Source organism: Stenella coeruleoalba (genome assembly GCF_951394435.1).
Source record: "Stenella coeruleoalba genome assembly, chromosome: 3".
Classification (NCBI taxonomy): domain Eukaryota; kingdom Metazoa; phylum Chordata; class Mammalia; order Artiodactyla; family Delphinidae; genus Stenella; species Stenella coeruleoalba.
In genome coordinates, this window is record NC_137148.1 from 56,761,082 (window position 1) to 56,786,115 (window position 25,034).

General features: G+C 37.3%; 1 protein-coding gene across 1 annotated transcript in view; it reads left to right on the forward strand.

The window, feature by feature from the left end:
• The first annotated feature begins 4,997 nt into the window (after positions 1 to 4,997).
• Positions 4,998 to 25,034, forward strand: part of TNPO1 (transportin 1) — an 89,703-nt gene continuing 69,666 nt past the window's right edge. Inside the window, exon 1 of the mRNA XM_079918619.1 lies at positions 4,998 to 5,590. Coding sequence (XP_079774745.1) covers positions 5,576 to 5,590 — 15 coding nt within the window. The 5' untranslated portion in view covers positions 4,998 to 5,575. The remainder of the gene's footprint in view (positions 5,591 to 25,034) is intronic.

Sequence of the window (25,034 nt, forward strand, 5' to 3'; positions counted from 1 at the left end):
GTTGTGTCTCATTGTCTTGATTTGCATTTCCCTAATAGCCAATGATGTTGAGTATCTTTTCAAATGCTTATGGGCAGTTTGTATATTTTATTTGGAGAGATGTCTATACAGATTCTTTGCCCATTTTTATTTTGGTTATCTGTCTTTTTATTATTGAGATATGAGTTCTTTATTCTAGAAAAAGTCTCCTATATGTGACTTGCAAATATTTTTTTCCCATTCGACGGGTAGTCTTTTCACTTTCTCTCTTTATGGTGTCCTTTGAAGCACAAAAGTTTTAAATTTTGTTGAAGTCCAATTTATCTAGTGCTTTCTTTTGTTGCTTGTGTTTTTGATGTCATATCTAAGAAGTCTCTTCCTAACTCAAGGTCACAAAGATCTACTTCCATGTTTTCTTCCAAGTATTTTACAGTGTTACCTCTTAAATTTAGTTCTATGATCCATTTTGAGTTAATTTTTGTATATGGTATGAGGCAGGGGTCCAATTTTACTCTTTTGCAGGTGGATACTCAGTTATCCCAGCACTATTTGTTGAAAACTGTCTTTCCCTCATTTAGTTGTTTGGGCACTTTTGTTGAAAATTTGCTCATCTTCTTAAATCTGTAGGTTTATGTCTTTTGTCAAATTTCAGAAGTTTTCAGCCATTATTTCTTTGAGTATTTTTAGCCCCACCTTCTTTCCTTTCTCCTTCCAGGACTCTGATGACACAAATGTTAGGTCTTTTGTTATAGTCACTCAACTCCAGGAGACTGTGTTCATTTTTTTAAAATCTATTTTCTCTCTATTGTTAGATTGGGTAATTTCTATTTTTCTTTCTACAAGTTCACTAATTCTTTCCTTGTACTCCTCCATTGTGTTGTTAAACCCATCCACTTAGTTTTTTACTCCAATTATTGTATTTTTTAGTTCTAAAATTTCCATTTGGTTCTTTTTTATATCTTCTACTACTTTGCTGAGATTTTCTATTTTTTCTCTGTTTCAAGTGTTTTTGTAGTTGTTCATTGAAGCATTTTTGTCTGCTTTAAAATCTGTCAGATACTCTAACATCTCTATCATCTTGGTTTTATCATTTATTGCCTTTTTTATATAGTTTGAAATCTTCCTAGTTCTTAACATGACAATCGATTTTCAATTGAAATCTAGACATTTAGGATATTGTGCCATGAGATTTTAGATCTTATTTAAATCTTTTGTTTTAGCTGGCTTTTTCTGACACAGCAATGCAAGTGGAAGTGGGGTTGGGGAGCATACACTACCTTATTACTGCCAGGTTGGGGGAGAAGTCCAAGTTCCCCACTTGGCCTCCACTGACACCCAAGGTGGGAGGCTCCTCATTACTGGCTAGTGGGATGAAAGTTCTAATTCCCTACTTAACTTTATCTGACACGAGAAGAGGGGAGGGGGTTTGGGGCACCTTGTTATAGCCTGCTGAGGGTGGAAGTCTAGGCTTTCCACCAGACCTTTGCTGGCATGAGTTGGGGGGGGGTGTCACATTTGGGTTTTTTTCATAGTTTTTGTCTGGAGTAGAGCATTTATTGTCTAAATGTTTTCTATCTGCTATACTGCCCCTTTACTGGTCCTTCAGCTAAAGAGAGCAATACTTTGTTGGGCCTTTTTTTGTCTGTACCATTGGCACTTCCAGGTAGCCAGCTTCTTCAGTTTCAAGTCTGGAACATATGAGGCAAAAAGAAAACTCAGGGAACTACCCATCATGTTCCTTGGGTTTCCAGGGCCCTAGATGGTCTGTCTTCTCTCCATCTTTCAGAGTCTTATGTTTGTTTTATGTGTAATATTCAAGGTTTTTCATTGTACTTAGTGAGAGGAAGAGGGAAAAGTAGGTCTACTCCATCTTCCCAGAAGCAGAAGTCTAAGTAGACCTTTCTATAAATAGAATCATATTTTAATCACTAGGAGATATTAATAGTTAAAGGAACTTTGAAGTTAATCCTCTCCCAGTTAATAACAGTTCCCTTGTGTATCTCTTCTGTACATTCAAACTATATCTTGGGTTTGCTTTAAATGAGAAATGCTTATAGATTATATACACATTTCTGAATATTGACTACAACTGTCCTCTTCCAATATTTGAATTAAATTCCTCTAAATAATTACTTTTTAAATGTTTTTTCCTTATTGCCAATCTGAACATATTTCAATGGAAGGCAATTCCTTAAACTGCCTAGTGTTAAAGGAATGAATGAGAATTCCCAACTTTCCAGAAGCATAAGATGGAAACAACATTTCTTAGAAGTTTTCTATTTTAGAAGCTTACCTGTATCTAATAGATTATTTCACTTCTCTTACTGAGTTTCTATATACTCACTAATAATTTACTATTAAAGATATTTATTTAATAACTTATGGATTTCCAGTCCTATTATTTTTTCAATAACCATTCCTCCTTCTCAAATATCTGCTCTTTTATACATATTAATACCTAGTAATGCTGTCTTTTATTGCCCTCTAACTATCTGCCAGGCACTCTGCTAATGCGCTCCTAATATACTTTCATATTTAATCCTGTTTAAAGCAAGGAAAGTGAAGCTCAGAAGGACTGAACTGAAAGTGTTTGCAAGTACATACAAGCCCTCTGCCTCCCAGCTTCATGCTTGTTTTGACAGTGCTACATCCTACAGAGTAAGCATCTTTTCCTTCCAAGGTGAAAGCTTATAGGTATGTTTTCTCCCTTAATGCTATTTTGTAATTTCTACCATTCTTTGATTTTTATCTTGGTCAATTTTTTTACCTAAGAAACAAATTTTAATACAGAAATTTAAAATATAAGATATCTGTAATAGGTTCTGAAGTTAAACTCAAAGTTTATTTACTGTTTTTAATTTCAGTATATATCATTAAAAAGTACTGACAATTCTTCAAAGTTTTATCACATAAGCATTGCAGGCCTGTATTTGGGTATAAAGAGAAAACACTACTGGGTAGCTGCTACTTCATGCACAAACTGTGCCAAGAGAAAACAAATAACAGGAAATATAAACTAAAATAAGCTGTGTTAATAAATCCTTGCTAATGATAAGAAGATTTACTGTTTAAAACATGTATTTTTAATTTAACCTAAAGGATAAAGATAAAAAGGCTACATGTATAAGTATCTCTTTATTCATTGCAGAAATATTTTATATTAAAATTTTAATCCACTTTCATTTAAATTTTATAAAAGAATGGATATTTAATTTGCCTAGTCTTAATTTCAAAATACTGGTAATCAGTATTTTTTCTTTCAAAAAATTTTGGCCAATAAATCCTCTCGCATACACTAAATAATACTTCACTTCTTTCCAATCCATTTCAATTATTTCCAAACTATTAATCAGGTGAATTCCTTACTAATTACTTAATCAATAGTTCTTTACATCGGTCATTATTTGCTATTCCTACACATTTAAAAAGTATTCCTGTTATTTTTCTTTAGCAAAGTAGAATACAGATACCACATACACTCTCATTTGTACAGAACAAGGCTCCCTATTCCATGATGGAAATTTTCAAATGCAGAAATAAACCCTGTTTGTTATTTGGACACATATCCCTGCAGATACACTGAACTACCATTTAGGAAGGTTTACATTAAGATTTTTTTCTTGGTAATCTATTCCTATTTGGGGGGCCTCTTTTTGCTGTACACTACTGTATTCAACTGCTATCGAATTACCATCAGAAAATGTTAAAATCATAATTACGAATATTTTAGTTATTTAAAATTTTTTTCTTGCCATGTTCAATTTCCTAATGACAGAAATGGTCCTTTTTTTTTAACGAGTTTATTGGACACACTTTACAATGGTGTGTTAGTTTCTGCTTTATAACAAAGTGAATCAGCCATACATATACATATATCCCCATATCTCCTCCCTATCCCACCGCTCTAGGTGGTCACAAAGCACCCAGGTGATCTCCCTGTGCTATGTAGCTGCTTCCCACTAGCTATCTATTTTACATTTGGTAGTGTGTATATGTCTATGCCACTCTCTCACTTCGTCCCAGCTTACCCTTCCCCCTCCCCGGGTCCTCAAATACATTCTCTAGTAGGTCTGTGTCTTTATTCCCGTCTTACCCCTAGGTTCTTCACTTTTTTTTTTTTCTTAGATTCCATATATATGTGTTAGCATACGGTATTTGTTTTTCGCTTTCTGACTTACCTCACTCTGTATGACAGACTTTAGGTCCATCCACCTCATTACAAATAACTCAATTTCATTTCTTTTTATGGCTGAGCAATATTCCATTGTATATATGTGCCACATCTTCTTTATCTATTCATCTGTCTATGGACACTTAGGTTGCTTCCATGTCCTGGAGAAATGGTCGTTTTAAATTTTACTCAAAATTTAAGTTAAATAAACTTGTTCTTTCGTAAAATGATTGTTGTTGCAAACGAAAATTATTAACAAGTTTATTAACAAGTAAGATGTCTCAGTATAAAATCACTTCCTAGTATTGGTACTCTAATTTTATCTAGAATATGCCTGGAAGGCAACAATCACTACACATTTTCAAAACATAATATATACAGCACTTGCAAGTAGGATAGTCAAAACTGTTGGCCTTTTGACACATTGACCATGTGAGGAAGAATATCATCAGCGGCATCATCACCCTAGGAAATAATTATCTAGCGATGCAAATTTAAAATATTCACATACAGTAAATTTATATAGAAGAATACTATGGGGTAAGGGCACTGCTTTTATCTATTCACTACCATTATTATAATTGAGTATATAAAAAGTCTACCTCTCCCATTTTGAATTATTTTCTGTTCGGAAAATAGAAGACATTTTAATTTCTCGTGATGGCCGGTTACCGAGAGGAGGACTTGTTATTTCTAAGAGCAAGAACCTAGTTTTATATGAATACACGCCTGGAGACGTAAAACCTAATTTTAGAAGGCATTTAATTTCACCTACAAAGCAGTTGATGTGTTAGAAACAGCATACCTCAAAAGCTATCCTGCAATATTAGCAGAGGACCGTCCACCGAATCTATCCACTGAAGCCATTTCTATTTTTTACCAGCGGCGATGGAACTGTATTATTGTGGAATATGTGGCACGTTCGGTGTTTAATAGGCTCCCAGGGAAGGGCTGTCACTTTGGAGGTGGTCCTGAGGTATGGAAGTTGGGCTGGGGTAGGGTCGTCGTGCTCAGAGGCAGCCACACTTACAGGCCATTTTGGTCGAGGCCTCACAGGGCGGAGCAGCGTCCGTGCGGGTTCCTCCAGCGAGCCAGAGGCTCGGGCCCGCGCGCCGGCCGCAGGGGGCGCGAGCGGGAGCCCGGCGGCGCGCCGAAGCCCGAGGCTGCAGGGCGGGCTTAGAAACCGCTGCCACGCGCCGCCGGGCGTAGATCCATAGGCCCCGCAAGCCCCGGCCACGGTTTTCCCAGCCCCGCCGCCGTTGCCAAGGCGACAGCCGCCTAACGTTCCAGCGGCAGGCCCCGCCCACGCCCAATCAGACCGGCGCTAGCTGGAGCCCAGATTTTCTTTGTTCCGCAGCCATTTCAGGCCCCGGAGGGGAGGCAACGCCGCTTCGGCAGAGGGCCCGAGCGCCGGAGGCCTCTGGGATGGTGTGGGACCGGGTAGGTGGCGTGAGGGTGCGCGGCCCCGGACTGGAGGGCGGGAACGGAGGCAAGCTGTTCGGAAGCTGCCTGACGGGCCGCGGGGAGAGGCGCCGGACCCGCCGCCGCATTCTCGGTGCCCGCCCTGCCGTTTGGAGCCCGGCGGCGGCGGCGGCGGCGGCGGCGGCGGCGGCGGCGGCGGCGGCGGCGGCGGCGGCGGCGGCGGCGGCGCGGTTCTAAGCCCAACAGCTGCCCGCCCGGGCGTCCCTGGGGATCCGGACAGGGGGCTGGCGGCGGCTCTTCAGGTGTCCGAGGTTAGGGTCTGAAGCCCGTTAGGAGCGGTGGGAAGAGGGTGTGTTCCTCGGGGAGCCTTTGCCCCCGACCATTAAACCGCGGCGTTTCAGGGCCCTGGGTACCGCAGTCGCTGCCCTGGGACACCTGCTTCCCGAGGGTTCTGGGCACTGTCGGGCGCTGCCCCGGATGCCCGGTCTTTGTCCCCGCCCGGCCCCCTCTGCCCGGGTGTCCCTGGTCCACACAGACCATCGCCACCACACTCCGCTGTCTGATCGCTTTCTCCAGGCGGTTCTTTCCACTTGGGGACTCATGGTTTCACGACATGTGTACATAATTTTAATGTTTGTAACTGTACGGGTTTTGCGTGGGTTTGTGTTTTTTGCGCTTTTGCCCTTTTGTACTTCTCTCACGCGAACGCGCCACAGGGAACTGCTGCTGAGAAGCGGACCCACGCCACAGTCAACCTGTTTTGGGCATGGCTTTCATCCTTCGAAAACAATCGCCTGTTATTTGTTTCCTGATTTTAAAAATCAACTGGATTTTGCAAGGATTGCTTACAGTTTAAGTCCGTTATCTTAACAATCGCTAATCAGTTCGGTTCTTCAGCAGATAAAAATGTAGAAATTTAAAGTTGGAGACTATCCACAAATTGATTTTGACAGTTGTATTAAGAAGCTCAGTAACGATCCTGCGTTGAAGCTCATGACTTCAATGATGAGTGCATAAATGGTGCTTTTCTTTTTTTTTTAATCTAAAGGAAAGATGTTTTTAAAATACAAATTGTATCGTGGAATAGGTATTTGAAACTGTAAGGTTGTAAAATGGCTGTCCTGACATGCTCATTATTAGGATAACAAGTTACTTTTGGATTTTAAGTTTCTCTGTTTTATTAAATTTTCATATTAGAATGGTAAATAAGTTATGCCTAATGAAGCAGGGGAGGATTCCGTCTTTTGAAAATGATTCTGTTTTCCACTTTCACTCCCTCCTGCACCCCATTCTTCTTAGAGAGTGACTCCGCCAAGTTGAAAACTTGCAACTGCAAAAGAGAAATATTAGCTTGAAGGTGCAGATTTCTTCTTTACTCCTCAGCATATGCAACGCATAAATGTGTAAGTTTGGCAGTACGGTTTTTACTTCACCTAATTTAATGGGAGCCTAATGAACTATTAGTGCTCCATTTTCTTTTTCCTAAAAGGGGCCCCCACCAGATTAGTCTTGATGTAGTTACATCTTCATCCTAGATATTCAGGGAATTACTAAATTCCTCCCACTGAAATATCTATAAAAATATTTTAAGGTAATCGAGCTTATTATCATTACATATTGTGAGCAGGATAAGCTTTTGGTAAAAATATGTATGATTCTGGTTGTAAATCTTTCCATTATCAACACTTGTTATTGTATTCATTGTTTTTATGACTAGTTTTTCTTCTTTATATAATGTTAAAGCCATCTCATGAGTCTGTTTTTCTAAATACTGTAAATGAACTGCATTGAAATATACATGTACTATGTTTAGAAGAATTGCTTGCAGTCAACCATGTTGGATTCTGCAGATACTGTTTTTAAGAAAAGGAATTTGGTTATAAAGGAAGCCAAACCAAGTGACATACGTAATGAAATAAATTTAGCAAATGTAAGCTGCAGAGAAGAACACAGCAGTAAGTGGAAGTTATTTTTATTGCCCAGGGTGTAAATTATGAATATTTTTTCCTGGAATTGATATTTGAATATGTATTGGTGCCAAAAAGACCTTGTTCCTAAAAAAACAATTTGATTTACCAGCAAAAGGGTGAGAAAGCTGAGGAAGTCAAGGTGATTGATTAACTGATGAAGTTTTTAAAAACAGTGGAGAATAATGCCACCTTCAGAAAGGAGGTTGAGAGACAGTTAAATTCCCCAGGTGTTGAAAATCTTTCTTAGTTGGTTCCATTCAGCCCGTGCTATGGTAGCTATCTGGTGAGTGTTGGCAGGTAAGAGGGGTCTCCTGGGTGGCAGAGGGTGAGAACTTTACAATGGAAGACAAATGTTTGCAAAAGTGGTAACTGTAGATTTACCACTACAATTACAACTACAAACTGTAATTGTAGTTACATGGATGGGTGTTAGTGTGGGAAAGAGTTTCTAGAAGCCACCCTTGCTGGCTCTAAGACCTCCTTACTAGAAGAATTCTTTGAAGTACTGTCAGTAGGTGTAATAAGTAAGAATGTTAAGAGTTCCAGAGTCTCAGTGGTTAAATGAGATAATGGAACAGGAAATAGGGGTGGAGATTTGTCTTAGAATTTTCTGGAGTTGATAGAACCTATACAGGAATGGTGGCTACATCTTATTCCAAAATGGCACCTGATGGCAAAGCAAATATTTGAATTCAGAACTGAAGGAAAGCTGAAAGAAATCTCATATCTGAAAGGCCACAAGGTTTGAATTGGCATGTGCCTTTTTAATGGTTAAAATTTTTAAACAAAGCAAGTCTTTTCAGTGTAGTATAGCAGAAGCAGGAACTCTGGAGCCAGACTACTTGGATTCAAGTCTTGGCACCTTCCATAATTAACTGTGTAACCTTGAACAAATTACTTCATCTCACTGTGCCTCAGTTATCTCATCTTTTAAGGAATTAATCTTATGAGGATTAAATGAGTTAATACTAAGCTCTTAGAACTTGGCCTGGCATGTAGTAAACACTTCATACATAATAACTGCTATTATTATCATCGTCATGATCATTGGTATTATAGAAAACACCATAAAATAATAATCACTAATATCAGGACCATGAGGTAACTACTGTAAACCCTTTGATACATTTCCTTCCAATATTTTTTCTCAGTTTATTTGATCTTTACACAGTTGAGACTTTAATATTAACAATTTTGCATTCTGCTATTTTCACCTAGCACCATAAGCTTTCTCTTGCTAGTAAATTATTTCATCAGCATCTTTTCAAATGACCACAATGTTTTTGTGAATTTCTCATAAGTAAACGTTTTACTGTTGGACAGTTAGCAAGTTTCTTTTTGCAGTTGTAAGAAACACTACAGTGAACATTCTTATACATAAAACAGTTTCTGTGTTTTAGATTATTTCATTAAAATAGATTTCCCAAAGTGAAAGTGTTGAGTCAGAGTATATGAACATCCAGAGCTCATGGTTCATATCGCCAAACTGCTTTTACTTAAGGGAATTTAATAAGGGACCTAAGTTGAGGAGCACAGCATTTATTGCCCTTTTGCTTGAGTTGGGAGGGAAGAGAGAGTGAGTTAACATTTTTTTCTGTATAACATACTGGGCATCATTTGTAGGCATTTAGCATACATTGTTACTTTTATGTACATTATGCTCATTATCCTAGCCCTATGTTGCTTTACACATGAGAGTTACTTCCATTTTACTGGATGGGAGAACTGAAGTATCGGTAAGTAAGTACTTTGCCCAAGGACTCAAGAGTGTTCAAGGCTGGATCTGAGTCTAGATCTGCCTCATTACAAAACCCAAAACTTTGTAAGTTTTATGTGATACACATATTCAGAATCTTATAATAAATATGTATACATTGAATGAATACAAAATCTTTAAAGGAATCTTATAATTCACTATAACAGTGAATCTATTAACTGTAGATTGTAGATCACATTATTAAGATAGTGAAACTGAGCTGGAAGTAATGAATGAGTAAATTACAAAGTTAAAACAGGTAAGGCTTAACTATCCAAATATATTTTAAAAAGGAAAAAAAAACTCCTTACCTGGATGAGATGTAATATGTATGTATGTAATGAATGTAATGAATATATAAAGCTGGTTTCTAAAATGATTGCAGCAAGCATTTGTGGGTGAAACACTCTTTGTAAAGACCTCAACACAGATAGAGGAGAAAAAAACAAATCCATCAAATTTAGGGGAGGGCTTCCCTGGTGGCGCAGTGGTTGAGAGTCCGCCTGCCGATGCAGGGGACGCGGGTTCGTGCTCCGGTCCGGGAAGATCCCACATGCCGCGGAGCGCCTGGGCCCGTGAGCCATGGGTGCTGAGCCTGTGCATCCAGAGCCTGTAAAAAAAAAAAAAAAAAAAATTAGGGTATAAGAGAAGTGACAAAGGCCCAGTAAATAACTATATTGAAAAATATGTTTAGTGAAACGCCTGGTAAAGTAAACTAAAATCTTAATAATAAATAAATAAATAAATAATTGAGATGTACAAGTTAAGGAGAATAAGACTACCAACAAGGTGTGTGAGATTAATTTTATACTGAAAACTAAAGCAAAAAAAAAATTTTTGAGTCGTGTTTTATAATTGACTTTGAAGCACTCTGAAGCCATTAGTGAAGTAATTATCAGTGAAGTCCCTGAAACCTCAGGTGCCAAAGTAACCACCATAGATGAAAAGGTTGATCCCAGAAAGGCCAAGATTCCATTGCTTTTGTCTTCACTAGGGAAGGAATTAGGGGAGAGAAATACTTCAGCAGATTGTGAGTGTACAAAATAGATACAAATAAGTGATTAGGAATAGGTGGTATCCATCAAAATTGTAAGTAAATGAATATAAAACATTGATCATTATGCTGCCATTAGAAATGTTTTTGAAAAATACTTAATGAAGTAAAAATATAGTTTATTTTAGCTAGAACATAGGAAGGTGATGAGAAACATGCCAAATTATGAAGGACTTGTGCCCTTTATTCATTCAGTAAGCATTTTAAGTGCTGACATTGTCCCTTGTCCTCAAGAGATTTAGATACTACTGTAGAGAGAGAGATGTAAACAAAAAGGTGCAGTGAAGTGTAGATAAAGCTCTTATGATATGAATCTGAGGAGACACCCAGTAAATATTTTCTGCTTTGTAGGCCAGCTCAGCCGTTGTGCAAACGCAGCCATAGACAATATGGAAACTAATAGGTGTGGCCAGATTTGATTGGTGGGCTTCAAGTAGAGAATCTCTTAAAGTATATACTAGAAGGATTTCAGGAAGAGGCACCTACCAAGCCTTGTGTTGCCCTAGCATGAGCCATTGAAAGATTTGAAATGAGAAATATGCAGCGTTGATTTGTGTGATTCATTAAGAGCAGAGAAATAGAAAAATAGGTTAATTTTAGTTGCTATAAACTAAGAAGAGAATCCAATATTTTAAGTGGGCAAATTCACAGAAGAGGAAGTACAACTAGCCAATAATGAAATAATGCTCTACCCCACCAATAGGGAAATGCAAAATAAAACAGTGAAATTTTTTTTACCCATCATATTGGCAAAAGTGATAAAGTTTTACTAGTATGTATCGATAAGATTGTAGGGAAACTCAAACATTGAATAAATCAGTATAGCCATTTTAATTTTAAAGTAAAAACATTTTCGACCTAAGCAATTTCCATTTGTTAGAGAAACATAGGGGTATATCAGGAATCATGTATATTCAAAAATATCTTTGTCAGTTGCCCCAGAACCTCCAGACTTCCAGGTCACCTTTTTTTTTTTTTTAATTCATTTATTTAATTTATTTATTTTTGGTTGCATTGGGTCTTTGTCGCTGCACGCGGGCTTTCTTTGGTTGTGGCGAGCAGGGGCTACTCTTGTTGTGGTGCGCAGGCTTCTCATTGCGGTGGCTTCTCTTGTTGCAGAGCATGGGCTCTAGGTGCACAGGCTTCAGTAGTTGTGGCTCGTAGGCTTTAGAGCGCAGGCTCAGTAGTTGTGGCACATGGACCTAGTTGCTCTGCAGCATGTGGGATCTTCCCAGACCAGGGCTCGAACCCGTGTCCCCTGCATTGGCAGGTGGATTCTTAACCACTGCACCACCAGGGAAGCCCAGGTCACCTTTTATCTCCTGCATTCTAAATCATTAAAAGGTCTATATTTGTCTCCTTTTTTTGAAACCGCTTAACAACTCTTCATATTCTTCTACTGTGCCCACTGGAATTTACAGTCAGTCATCCACAAAATCCAGTCTCAACCTAGCTACTGTTCTCCCTCCCTTCTCCCTGAAAATCCTGTTTTGGATTGTGTCATCAGATTATGTGACTACTACCCTTCATGATTGCTGTCAACTGCTAACTCTTCAGGTCATTCCTCCTCATTTCTTAATTATTTTAGCTCCAGGCTCATTGCCTCTCTATCTAATACCATCTCAGTCTTTATGTTGAGATTAAAATGAGTATACCTGATCTTCCCTCCAGTGTTCTTCCCATCTGTTCTATCTTATCTCAGTCATTCACTCCCAAAGTGATACCCTCTTGCATTGTCAATAACTACAGGCCCTCTATGGTTACCATTTCATGTTTTCTACTCCTTGACCATACTTCCTTTTTTAGTAGTTCACTCCTTCTAGTTAGTATCTCAGCCCCAACCTTCTTTTTACCCCAGTGGAATCTCCAGTCCATTGATCCTATTACTGTGTCCATGCTATTCACCCTCTTGATGTTTTTACTTCCCTTTCTTACTCAGTTTAAATTCCATGGTTAATCACTCCTTTGGATAGCTCCCTTGTTCTTTGCTTGTTTAGTAGAACCATACCCTGGTTAAAACCAACTCTCTGCTTTCTTTGTGCCTGCCCCTATATAACTTAGTATGGCTGGAAGGAAACACACAACCACATATGACCACATATCTCACATTACTTGTTAATGCTGCCTGTTGATTATACTGTATTTTCCTAGTCTGTTCACTTTCCTACTTCCCTTAATAACTGTTTCATATCTTCTTCAAACCTCCAATATAACTTTTCCCATCTTCATTTTCAGTTCATGACCTTGCTTCTTATTTTGTTAAGAAAATTGAAGCAATCAGAAAACTTCCACACACTCCCACCACCCCATGAACTACCATCATCTGTGTCAGTACTTGCTATCTTCCTGGTTTTCATCTTAGATGAACTGTTTTATGTTCTTCTGTGTGCTTTTGTACTAGATCCATCCTTTCTCCTCTATCATCTGCTCAAGGAATTGCTTCAGCTTCTGTCCTTCCACATCAATTTTTTTCTTTACTGGATTATTTCTGTCAGCAAACAGACAAGCTATTATTTCTGCCATCTTAAAAAAATTGATCCACTCTTCACCACCTGTTTCCCCATATTTTTGGTTTCCTTTTGCCCCATTATTCCCCGAAAGAGTTGTCCAAATTTGCTATTGCCAAGGTTTCTCCTCCCATACTCTGTTAAACCCACTCCAATCAGGCCAGTGCACCATTCCTGCTAAAACAGCTCCTTAATTTCTCCAGTAACTTCCATGTTGCCAAATGCCATATGTCCTTGATTCTGTTCATCTTACTTGACCTATCAGCAACATTTGACAGAGCTATTTCTCTTATTCTTGAGACACTTTCTTCTTTGCTTTGCAGGATACTTACACCCTTGGTTATCTCCTACCTCAGTGCCTGCTTCCTTGTAATTCTGCTTTGCTTTTCTTCTCACAGACCTCTTAGTGTTGGAGAGCCCCAGAGCTCAATCCTTGTTTTTTGTTTTTCGTAAATACTCAGGTAATCTCATTCAGTCTCATGGCTTTAATTACCATCTAAATGCTAGCAATGCCCAAATTTAGATCTTTAGCCTCTCTCCCTAATTCCTTACATGTTCAACTGCCTATTCAACATCTCTACCTAAATGTCTAATAATAGGCCTCAAACTCAGCTTGTCCAAAACTTACCTCCTAAACTTCCTCCCCAGTACCTACTCTACCCATAGACTTTCCTATTTTGGTTTGTCAATGGCAACTCCATCCTCTCAGTACCTCAGGCTAAAATATTGGAGTTGTTCTTGACTTTGCTTTTTCTTTGACACTTTAGATCCATTCCTTCAGGGCGACCAGTTTTTTTCTATATCATCAAAATATATCCAGAATCTTACCATGCTTCACCTTTTCCACTGCCACCACCCTGGTCTAAGCCACAACCATCGTATCTCTTTGGATTACTTAAATAAGTTACTACCTGGTCTCCCTATTCTACCCTACCCTCCTCCCAGTAGTCTTCCCTCAGTATAGTAGCCAGAGCAAACCTTTCACAAATTAAGATAGTCTCTGTCACTCCTCTATTCAAAGCCCTGCAATGGTTCCCCCTTTCACTCAGAGAAAATCTAGTCCTTACAGTAGACTACAAGGCTCTACATAGTCTGCCCAGCCCACGCCCCTTTCTCCTTACTTCCCTGACCTCATTTCCTACTACCACTTTTCCTCCTTGCTCACTGGCCTTACCTCCAGGTCTTTGCTCAGATCTCACATTCTCTAAACACTCTGTTTAATACTGCATCCTAACCCCCCATCCCCCTTATCCTGGATTCTTTTTTACTTTGTGCATAGCACACACCACCTAACACACTATAGCAGGGATCAGCAAGCTAGAGCTCCATTGCTCTGTGGCCTGTTTTTGTACAGCTTATGAGCTAAAAATGGTTTTTACATTTTTTTAAGGATTGTAAAACAAAAACAAAGAACATACAACAGACTATTCTTACTGTTTGGCCTGAAGGTGGTCTGCAAAATCCAGAATATTTACCTTCTGGGCCTTTGCAGGGAAGTTAGCACTAAATATTCTGTTTATTGTCTTTCTCCTCCCACATGAATAAGCTCCGGGACGGCAAAGATCTTTGTTTTATTTATTGCTCTATTTGCAATAACTAGAACAGTGCCTAGAATATAGGCACTCAGTAAATATTTGTTGAATGAATGAATTGCTTGTAATGGTATAAAATTATAATGAAATAGAGCTATATATACAATGAGTAGGAAAGCTAAGGCATATTTTGGATGAGTTTTTATAGAACAGAAATAAAATTCTTTTTATTTCGACAGAAACATACGATTTAAATGAGCAAAAAACAGCTCTGTAAGGATACACATCAAATGAATATTAGAGTACCTTTGGGGAGGAGACCAGGATTAGGAGAGGTACTTGAAGAGAACTTGAATTTCATCTGTATTGGTTACTTTTTTTATACAATGAGAAGCAGTAACATCAATTTTTCATTTAAAGATACTTTTAATGAAGAGAAAGGGGGAAAAATAGGTACTGACTAAAGCAATGAGAAGAAATAGAGAGTAATGGGGTGTAGAGAGAGGGAAGAGAACATTGCCTTTCTTAAAGGTCATATTTGGCCAGCAATCTGAATGAGAAGGAGTGAGCAATATGAATATTTGAAGAAAGAACAAGCAAAAGTGAGACTCTTAAGTAGGAAAAAGCATAACAACATCAGGGAACTGCAAGAAAACTAGCGTGGAACATAGTGGAAAAGGGGGGGCAGAGTCTGCTAGTAGGGAGGACCCCACATTAGGAACAATTTTGTAGGCCATGGTAAGAATATGAGGTTTTATTTTTAAGTGTGATGAGAAACCATTGGATGGTTTTGATGGAGAGAAGACATGATTTAATTCCAATTCTAACTTGATCATTTTTGCTGCTTTGTCTCAGAATGGGGCTGTAAGTGAACAAAAGAGAAGGCTGGGAAACCAAATGTAGTAGACCATGCTTTTGTAGAAAATGGTATCTGGACTGGGGTAGACAGTGGAGAAGGTGAGAAGTGGTCAGATTCAGAGTATATTTTGAAGGTATATTTTAAGGGCATATTTTGACAGTACTGACTGATGGTTTAAATGTGGAATATAAGAGAAATTAAGGATGAGTCCTTGGTATTTTGGCCTGAACAACTGGATGAACCGTAATAACTGCATTTAGTGATAATAGGCAACTGGAGGAGGAGCAGATTTGGGATGGGCAAGAGTTCTGTTTTAGTCAGCAAAGTTTGAGATACCCATTTAACAAACAAGTGGATATGTCTTATAAGGTGTTGGTTACTTGAGTCTGAAATTCAGAGAGCTATTCAGTGGCACAAACTGGATGAGATTATGTAGATAGGAGAAAGGTGCCTGGGATATTTAAGGGTGGGAGAGCCAGCAAAGGAGACCGACGAAGAGCAGCCAGTGAAGTAAAAGGAAAACCAAGGGAGATGTGATGCCACAGGCTAACAGGTGAAGGAATTGTTGCCCATTTTCAGCACTGTGGAGAAATTAAGATGAGGCCAAGAAGAAATCATTTGGTTTGGCAACAAGGAAATCTCAGTCTCTGAGGAGTGGAGTGAAGAGGGGGACATGGTGACTGTACATAACTTTCAAGATGTTTCTGTGAATGGAAGGGAAATTGAGAAATTGAGCAATAGTGGAGGGTAAATGGAGTCAAAGCTGGTTTTTAAAGATATTTTTGAATAATTTGAAAGTTAGAGAAAAGTTGTGAGAATAATTGGGAGAACTCCCATATACCCCTTACCTGGATCCACCAATTTTTAACGTTTTGCCACATTCTTCCCACCCACCCCATACACAAGTAATTATTTTTTTGATCATTTGAGAGTAGGTTGCCTACATCTTGCCCCTCTACTCCTTAACCTGAGTCTGTATATCTTAAGAGCCAGGATATTCTCTTCTGAAAGCACATATAGTTATCGAATTCAGGAAATTTAGTTTTTTACAATCTGTATTACAATTCTGTCACTTGTCCCAGTAACATCCTTTATAACATTTTTCCTCCAGTACAGGATCCAGTCTAGGGTTTTATACTGCTTTTAGTTGTCATCTTTTTAGACAAAGAGTTTTTTTTTTTAATGGAACTTTGCCATTTTCTCCTCATAACAGCCCCGTGAGATAGAAGTACTGTTAATTATATCATTTTATAGATCAAAGGTTAATGATTCTTTCCATGACTAATAAGTGGCAGAGCAAGAACTCAAAGTCAAGCCAAGGAACTCCAGGGTTTGTACTCTTAAGCTCTATACAACAGTGCCTCCCATGTAGTGCTTGGAAAAATCTGAAATTCCATGTTTGAAGTGGGCAGACAAGTCAAATATATAGATCAGAGGCACTGATTCTTATATTAAAAGGATGATTTTAAACTTCTAGATCTGGATTATAACTCTTTGTAATGGTGGATCAGAGTGTAGTATGTCACCTTGATGAGCATCAGGGCAGAAGGAAAGCACAAGGAAAGTGAAGATATTTACACTTCATATGTAAATTTTACCAGACTTCAGTATAAATGATATGTTTTCAGAGTTACTGCTGCTGATTGTTTAGAAAGGTAAAATGAAGTACTTGGGTTAATTCTTTTGTGGTAAAGTTTAGTTGACAGTATATATGGACATGGACTGAAGAGTCCTGATATATGTTTCAGCTCATAAAATGCTGTTTGTCTGGGCTTCCCTGGTGGTGTAGTGGTTGAGAGTCCGCCTGCCGTTGCAGGGGACACGGGTTCATGCCCCGGTCCGGGAAGATCCCACATGCCGCGGAGCGGCTGGGCCCGTGAGCCGCGGCCGCTGACCCTGTGCGTCTGGAGCCTGTGCTCCGCAACGGGAGAGGCCACAACAGTGAGAGGCCTGCGTACCAGGAAAAAAAAAAAAATGCTGCTTGTCAAACCTTTATTAGAAAATATTAGGAGACTTAATTTAGGAAAAGAGCATTAAACAGTGAATCATTGAAACCACAGATGCTCCAGAGCAGGAATTAGAATGCTCCATTGGATTTTTAGTTCAATAATGTTTTATACAGTTTTCTGTTACACAGTTTTGAGGGGATAATGGGTAAAGACTTCTGTTGGGTAGAAACCCAAGTTGTGATGAAAATTTTTGTACATAACATTTTCAGCTAAAGATTGTTCTTACTACTGAATAACTTCGGTAAGAAATGACCTAAACCTGGTGCAGTACTGTGCCCTTTCACAGGAGCCCAAGTATTTGCTGAAAGAATCAAATGACATGAAGCTCTCACTCAGGTAATTTAGTAGTCCCAGAACTACACTTGAACAATTGAGTTGAACACAAGTTTCCCTGAAGACTTGGAGAATTTCAGTAGCAAGTATAAAGAAAAGAAGTAAGGCTGGCTTTTGTATGTAGAATATGACCAGACTCATTATTTTCTAAATGTTTTGCTTCTAGAAGCTGAAAAGGAGCATGGTCTTTAGTTGCTTTATAAATGAGGAAATGAACCAAATGAGTGTAAATGATTCGTACAGGATTGCCCAGCCAGTTCTTTGTGCAGAGAAGAACTGAGACAAGAGCCCCAGATCTCTGACACGCCTTTTTTCCTGATGTTATTTTGGCTCATTGTGGCACAGAAGACTTAAAGACCTGGGCAGTTTGTCCCATGAGGTTACACTGCGGCTGGGAGTTGAAGTGTCTGTTTCGCCTCCCCACATGTCATCCTTCCCTTGGTCTGACACCACCCCACCGTAAGTCAAGGATGAAACGGTGGAGAAACTGTAAAGGTAGGAGGTTTTTCTGGAGTCTTGTTTTAGCACAGGTAGTAAGCTCAGAATCAAGAGAGTGGTATAGTAGTTTAAGATTTAATGTAGGAATTTGATGGGGAAGGTTAAGAGCCAGTAGAGAAATAAAAAGTTGAAGCATAAAAAGGAAAAGGCTCTAATAAAAAGCCTAGCTTTATTTTAACCTTACATCCCAGTGGGCTAGGGGCTTTTGTGTTGGTGTTGTTACTTGCTGATAAGGTGCACGGCAGGTATTTTTATTTGTAAAACAGAATCTACACATTCACCAGTGAGATTCTAGTAGAGTTGTCCTGTCAGCAACCAGGACAAAATTGTGATTTCAGTTAAAATTATCATTTGGGAATTATTATTTATTGGGAAATACAAACTCCCATACATCTCAAATGCTTTGGAATCAAGTTTATCAAAATACCTTAGCCACATATTGAATTGTTGAATTGAATAACATAAAAAAATCTTAGGAATTTCCTAGTTCATCTCTCTCCTTCCAGGCTTTTATTGTATTTGTAGTTTCCAGCTATAAAATCCAGCTTATTACAAGTGCTGAATAAATGTTTGCTTATTGATTTAATTTCTGGAGTTTCTTCCTTCTAGAATATGCATATTACTCCTGTAAGAGTATATAATGAAGAGTTAAATGAAGACTATGTATTTTATTAACTGTAAATAATATGGATTAGTGGCCTGTGACATTTTTTCTAAAATTGAAATATTATATGACTTAAGACAAAGATTTTGCTTTCTATGTCCCCAACCCTACCGCAGGAAAATGATTTAGGAAAAATTTGTTTTATAATAAATGAATTTATTTTTCTAAGAATCAGTTTAGTGTAGTAGAAATAGTGTATACTTTCAAGGCAGTTCATTAGACTCCTGTGTCTACCAGTTATAAGTGTATGATCATGGATGGTATCCATCTCATAGACTAAATAGACACACAGAGCTATACCATTAGTGTCAAGTTATAATTTGTAAGCATTTTTTCCCACCCTATCTTAGTTATTACATTAGCTTCCTTAGGCAGAAAAATATATTAAGAAGAATCTGTGGACGATTCTAAGATAATTATTTTATCTTAAATGAAACAGTTTTCATTTATTTTCTAAAGATCTTAATTTTATTTCTTTCTGTTTTTTTTTTATTGGAGTATAGTTGACTTACAATGTTGTTAGTTTCTGCTGTACAGCAAAGTAATTCAGTTATACATATACATATATCCCCTCTTCTTTAGATTCTTTTCCCATACAGGTCATTATACAGTATTGAGTAGAGTTCCCTGTGCCATTCAGTAGGTTCTTATTAGTTTATATACTTTATATATAGTAGTGTATATATGTCAGTCTCAATCTCCCAATTTATCCCTCCCCACCCTTTCCCCCTTGGTAACCATGTTTGTTTTCTACATCTGTAACTCAATTTCTGTTTTGTAAGTAGGTTCATTTGTTCCATTTTTTTAGATTCCACATGTAAACTGTCTGACTGACTTCTGAAGATCTTAATTTTAAATTACTTAAATGATTTATGATTTATTTTCTTAAAGAGTGAAATAGTAAATGACACAAATAACTAACAAAATGAAAAGTACTAGAACTCCAGCCTTTTTCAGTTCAGTATATGCTAAATGACAAATTTAAATTATTTGTGGTATATGGTCATTTATTTATTTCTGTAGTCAAAATTTTCTTATTCATTAGTAATTTTTGCTTAAAATATTTATAGTTGTAATTATTGGGAAAATCAATAGAACTTACTAGTACAGAAGTCTCAAGAACTGTTGTAGAAGAATTGTAGATCCTCTTTTCTAAGGTAAAATTCATTTTAATTTGCTTTTGGCTTTTACATTTTTGTGGGATTTTTTTTCTTCTAGTTCAGTGTATGGTTTAATTGAGCTATTTATTGATTTTTTTCTTAAATGATATTTCCAGAATTATGTATCGATGTTTTGAAAAATTAGGAAGTTGATGAGAGATGCTTGAAATTCTTTTTATATTAAAGAATTATGGTATTCTTGTTGTAAATTTTGTAGTAGGCTTACTGTTTTTGTATATCTTTACATTTAAATGTCTCAACGTTAATTTGTTACTATAGCACTGTTAAAAAATATCTCCATACGTATAAGATATTAAAACCATAATAAAAAACTAATCACAAGTATGGAATCTGTAAATAATTCCCATTATCTAAGCAAAAGTAAAACTTCTGTGCTCTAATTCTCAGGACAGCCTTTCTCTGAGACTAGGTCTCTGGGATCATAAAACAATTTTTTAATCTTAAATAAACAGTTTTCATTTACTGTTTTCTAGTATAAGGTTTGGTACAGTTCTTTTGCTTTCCAAAGGTTGAATGTGTTTTTCCCCAGTACTATGAAGATACTCTTATTTTCAATGTTATCTTCATGTCATTGTGTCTACTCATTTTAATGGCATGATCTGGGAAAAAGTTGCTGCAAGTGCATCACTTTTCTGTAACTAAAACTTAACACTTTAAGTACCATAACCTTTAAGCATTTTCACAAAAAACTTTCTAAACTATGTTTCACACCTTCTTAAAAAGCAGGAGAGGTATAATTTAAACTTTTTAACAATTCTGTCATTATTATGAGTAGCAAGCGTCATACCATAATATAGTTACGTTCTCCGGGGTCTTTTCTCCTGCCCTATTTATGACTTAAAGTAATTATACTGTTGGAGATTTTTATTATTTATTTTCATTATGAAGGTAATGTAACCACAATATTGAAAATTTTTTTTAAGAGAAAAGAAAAAAGGACTCATAATCTTAACATCCTAATACATTGCGAGCTTTTCATTGTTTCCCTCCAGTTTTTTCCATTTAATAATTGTCTTTTTTGTACATGTTTTTTACATATTTGTTATTGTTCTCTCTTTTTTTTTTTTTTTTTTTGGCCACACCTGGGCCCTCAGCAGTGAAAGCGTGGAGTTCTAACCACTGGACCGCCAAGGAATTCCCTATAATTGTTCTCTACATACAACTTTTTATCATTTTTTCACTTTCTGATCATAAACGTTTTCCATGTCATTACAGAAATTAACTATCTTTTTTCAGTTGAATGTTGTTTTAGTTACCCATATATTTATTGTTGTATTAGAAATACTCCTGGGTTAAAATCTTCGAGAATAATGCTTTCTCTTCTGTAATTAAGATTCTTAGGATGCAGTCTCAGAAATATAATCATGAGGACAAAGGGTATAAAAATGGATAATAGCTCTTGATATAGATTGCTGAATTGATTTCCAGTAGGTTGTATTAGTTTACACTACCACCAGTAATTTGTTAGAGTTGATTCATCATGTCTTCAGCAGCATAGGATATTGTTATAAAATTATCTTTGCTAATTAGTCTAAAAACATTACTTCATTATTACATTTATTGATTACTAGTAAGATTCAGCATTTTCCCATGTTTGTTTACTGTTGTATTTCCTCTTGTGAATTTTTCTTTCATGTGTTATCTATTGGTTCTAAATTAGTGTTCCACATAAGTAAAGTTATTAATGTACAGTTGTCCCTTGATATCTGCAGGGGATTGGTTCCAGGACCCCCACCCGTACCAAAATGCACAACGCTCAAATCTCTTATATAAAATGGTGTAGAACAGACAGCCTTCCACATCTGGCATGTGGAACCTGCGGATAGAAAGGGCCAACCGTATTACTGTTTTGTTGGATCGCCTAAGTTTGTATTGCTGAAATATGCTAGGAGCTCCCTTCTATAATTGTTCAAATAAAGCGTGTGTTTATCCACCATATCTGTAAACAGTGGTGCCTCCTGGAAATCATGATAAGAGATGTTTTAGGTCCTTTGAGATGTGAACTGAGTCTTGGGAAGCAAGTATTACCTGAAAGCTGGCATCACAGTGAGGGTATGTTACTACTGTCCCTACATATCCCATTAGTATAAATGTTAATAAAATGAATTTGAGGCATTTATTTTTCCCTTGATGGCAGCAGAGGCAGTGATGGCCAGTGCTCAGAACCAAAGTAATATAATTTGAAAAAGGCAAGAGAAGGGAGAGGAGGAATAGAAGTAGATGTGTAAGGAATTCTGTTGTCTGTAAAGAGGGTGCACACCTGAACTGGCAGCTGGCTTTGTTCTTGGCTTTCTCTATTCTTCCTATTCAGTTTGCTCTTTGCCCATCTGGGTGTATTCATTATGCTCACTAGCTCTCAGAGACTTCCATGCCAGCTTTCAGATTTACTCTGGTGTTCAGTCTGAGGAAATTGACTTACATGATAGTCATCAGCCTTCATTAGTTCTGAGCCCTACAGTTCTGAGAGAACGCCCCTAAAAAGTTCAGTTCCTTCTACTTAAAGCAAATACATTTTGGGAATAGTTTATTTTTATATATATGTATAAAATTATGTGATTATATATTCAAATAGTTATTTACTATTTCTATTCTGATTAAGTGCTTCTGGTTCCAAGGAAGAAAACTTAATTCAGATTGTCATAAGAGAAAGGGAGAGATTTATTATTTTTTTAAAGTCATTTGTGGAAATAGAAAGCCATCTGGAAGCAAGGCAGCTCCAAGAAGCAGATACTGTCACTCTGGTGGACCATGTAATCTTGCTCAATGCTTCCTTGCTTCCTCTCTGTGCTGGTCCATTCTCTTCTGCTTTTGCTTACAATTCCCGCCTCTTTATAATTTTGTCATGTGTGTGGAATCGAATGATGGCCACTTGCCTACCACATTGTGACCTTTTAGCTTCTGCTTTGAGAACTGCTAAATGCTTAAATGATCTTAGTACTTCCTGTTTATATTTCTGAGAAAGGAAATTCAATTCACTTAGCTTATCTGTTTGTGCTGGGATTCATCATGTGGAGAGTTGGGTGCCCAATCCTGGTTTAATTAATTGCATTTAGGAAATGCAATCACAAAGTATCAACCTTGCCATTAGAACCGTTGGTTAGACATGGGCTGTAGGCTACTCAGTTTCCTTTAGAAAGAGCCTTTGGTTTTACTGACAATTATTAGAAAATTAGTGCACTATGCAAAAACAAAGAGGGAAAAGAACCTTATAATATAGAACTGGGTGTTGTTACTATGTTTTTAAAAATGGAAATCAAATTATTTTTCTTAATTAATTTGTAATGTTGGTTTCTGGGTCTTGATTTCTCCATTTTTAAAAAAACAAGATAGGGATGTTGTCTAATGCTGTTTTCATTTTGGAGATAAGATGTTGGGATCGCTATTTTCTAATTACAGTTAAAGTTTGAATTGATAAATTCCAATTTCATGGGATGAGGGGGATGGATGGTGATAACAACGTGATATTTAGTTGGCTGATAGATAACTCAGTGTCTCTGTTTATAAGATAACAATAAGCTTTTCAACCCAAGGTTCAGTTTTTAAGGGTATATTCTTATAAACTGAACACTTCCTTAGTATGTGTAAGAGATTAGTGTTATCTTTTATGTCTAGTGTAATCTCAGATTTCCTTACCATCTCACATTTTTTTCTAGGTTTTATATTCATTAATTTTTTTATGTGTCAGTCTTGGTTGAGCCTCATTGTTTCTTTGTCATGGTAATAAAACAATAGAAGACTGCCCTTAATCACCTACTTAGTTTTCACCCTTATAAAATTTTTACAGCCTGATTACACTTATATCTGATTTAATATTCACCACTTGATTTCTGGTTCTTTTCTTTGTTCCTCTATTCCTCCAATATTTCTCTTTTGATTTTTCTATTTCTTTAGAATATCAACTCATTTAAATGACAGGTCATTAAAAAAAAATGACAGGTCAAACAGCCCATTTTGTTGCATATTCTTTGATCATACAAAAATAATTTAAGTAATCTTCATCTTAATTCTATCTGACGATACAAACTATCATCAGTAAAACTGTGTCTTAATGATAATTTTAGTGGGGGGGGGTGAAGTGTGAAGGGATTGAACATTAAGTACCTACTGTTGCATCATTTTACATTCTCAGTTAATCTTTTCATCAATACCATTTCGCAGATGACTAAACTATGGCTCTGAAAGTTAAGCTACTTTCCTAAAAAAGACAATTGGCAGAACTGAGATTGTATGTATGACTCTGGAGCCCATGCTTTTCCTCTATCTTCCTGCTTAGCAACAAAAATAGTGTAGAACAGTATTCAGCTCAGGCACTAACATTGTGTTGAATAAAAATTGATTTCCTTTCATGAGTTTTTTCTGCTGTGTCTGTCTTCCCACAGCTGAAATCTGAATGATATATGCCCCTGTATGTGTGAGTGAGATTTCAATGAACAAAGGAAAGATTAGATAAAAACTAATGGTAATCAGCCTACTGACTACTTACCACTTATCACCTTTCTGTTTTACTGTCTAAACTGCTCTGACCCTTTTACCAATTCAGCCCTGGCCGGTGAGCATTGTGCTATGTTCCTTTTTCTGTTGAAATATTGAATGTGAAATAATGAATGTGAAATATTGAATCAGCCCATTACACTTTAACAATCAAAGATAGTTTTGGACATGAATGAGAAACTCATAGGGCCCTCTCACTTCAGAACTTTAGGAGGACTCTAACTGTAATGAAACAGTATACTTGTGGTTACCAAAATGATCTGTAATGGTTGTCCCCATGTGCTATCTAATTTTTCAAAGAACTATCAGCTTAGCTCCCTATCAACTATACAGGCATGTCTCACTTTAAAGTAGATACTAAAATAGAGAATCATACCTTTTTTTTTTTTTTTTTTTTTACTTATAATTTCAGATGTGTTATATGGGAAACTTGGCTCTTTGCATTATAGCCCTTTTTACCATCGTCTTAAATACAGTAAGTGCAGCTATAATCAATAGCTTGCCTGGTGCTGATACGTTTTTAATCATTCATTACCAGCGTTTTAGCAAGAGCTATTATAGTCTTGCTAAGGTACCTACAGATTTGTCTCCATCTTGCATGTATGTCC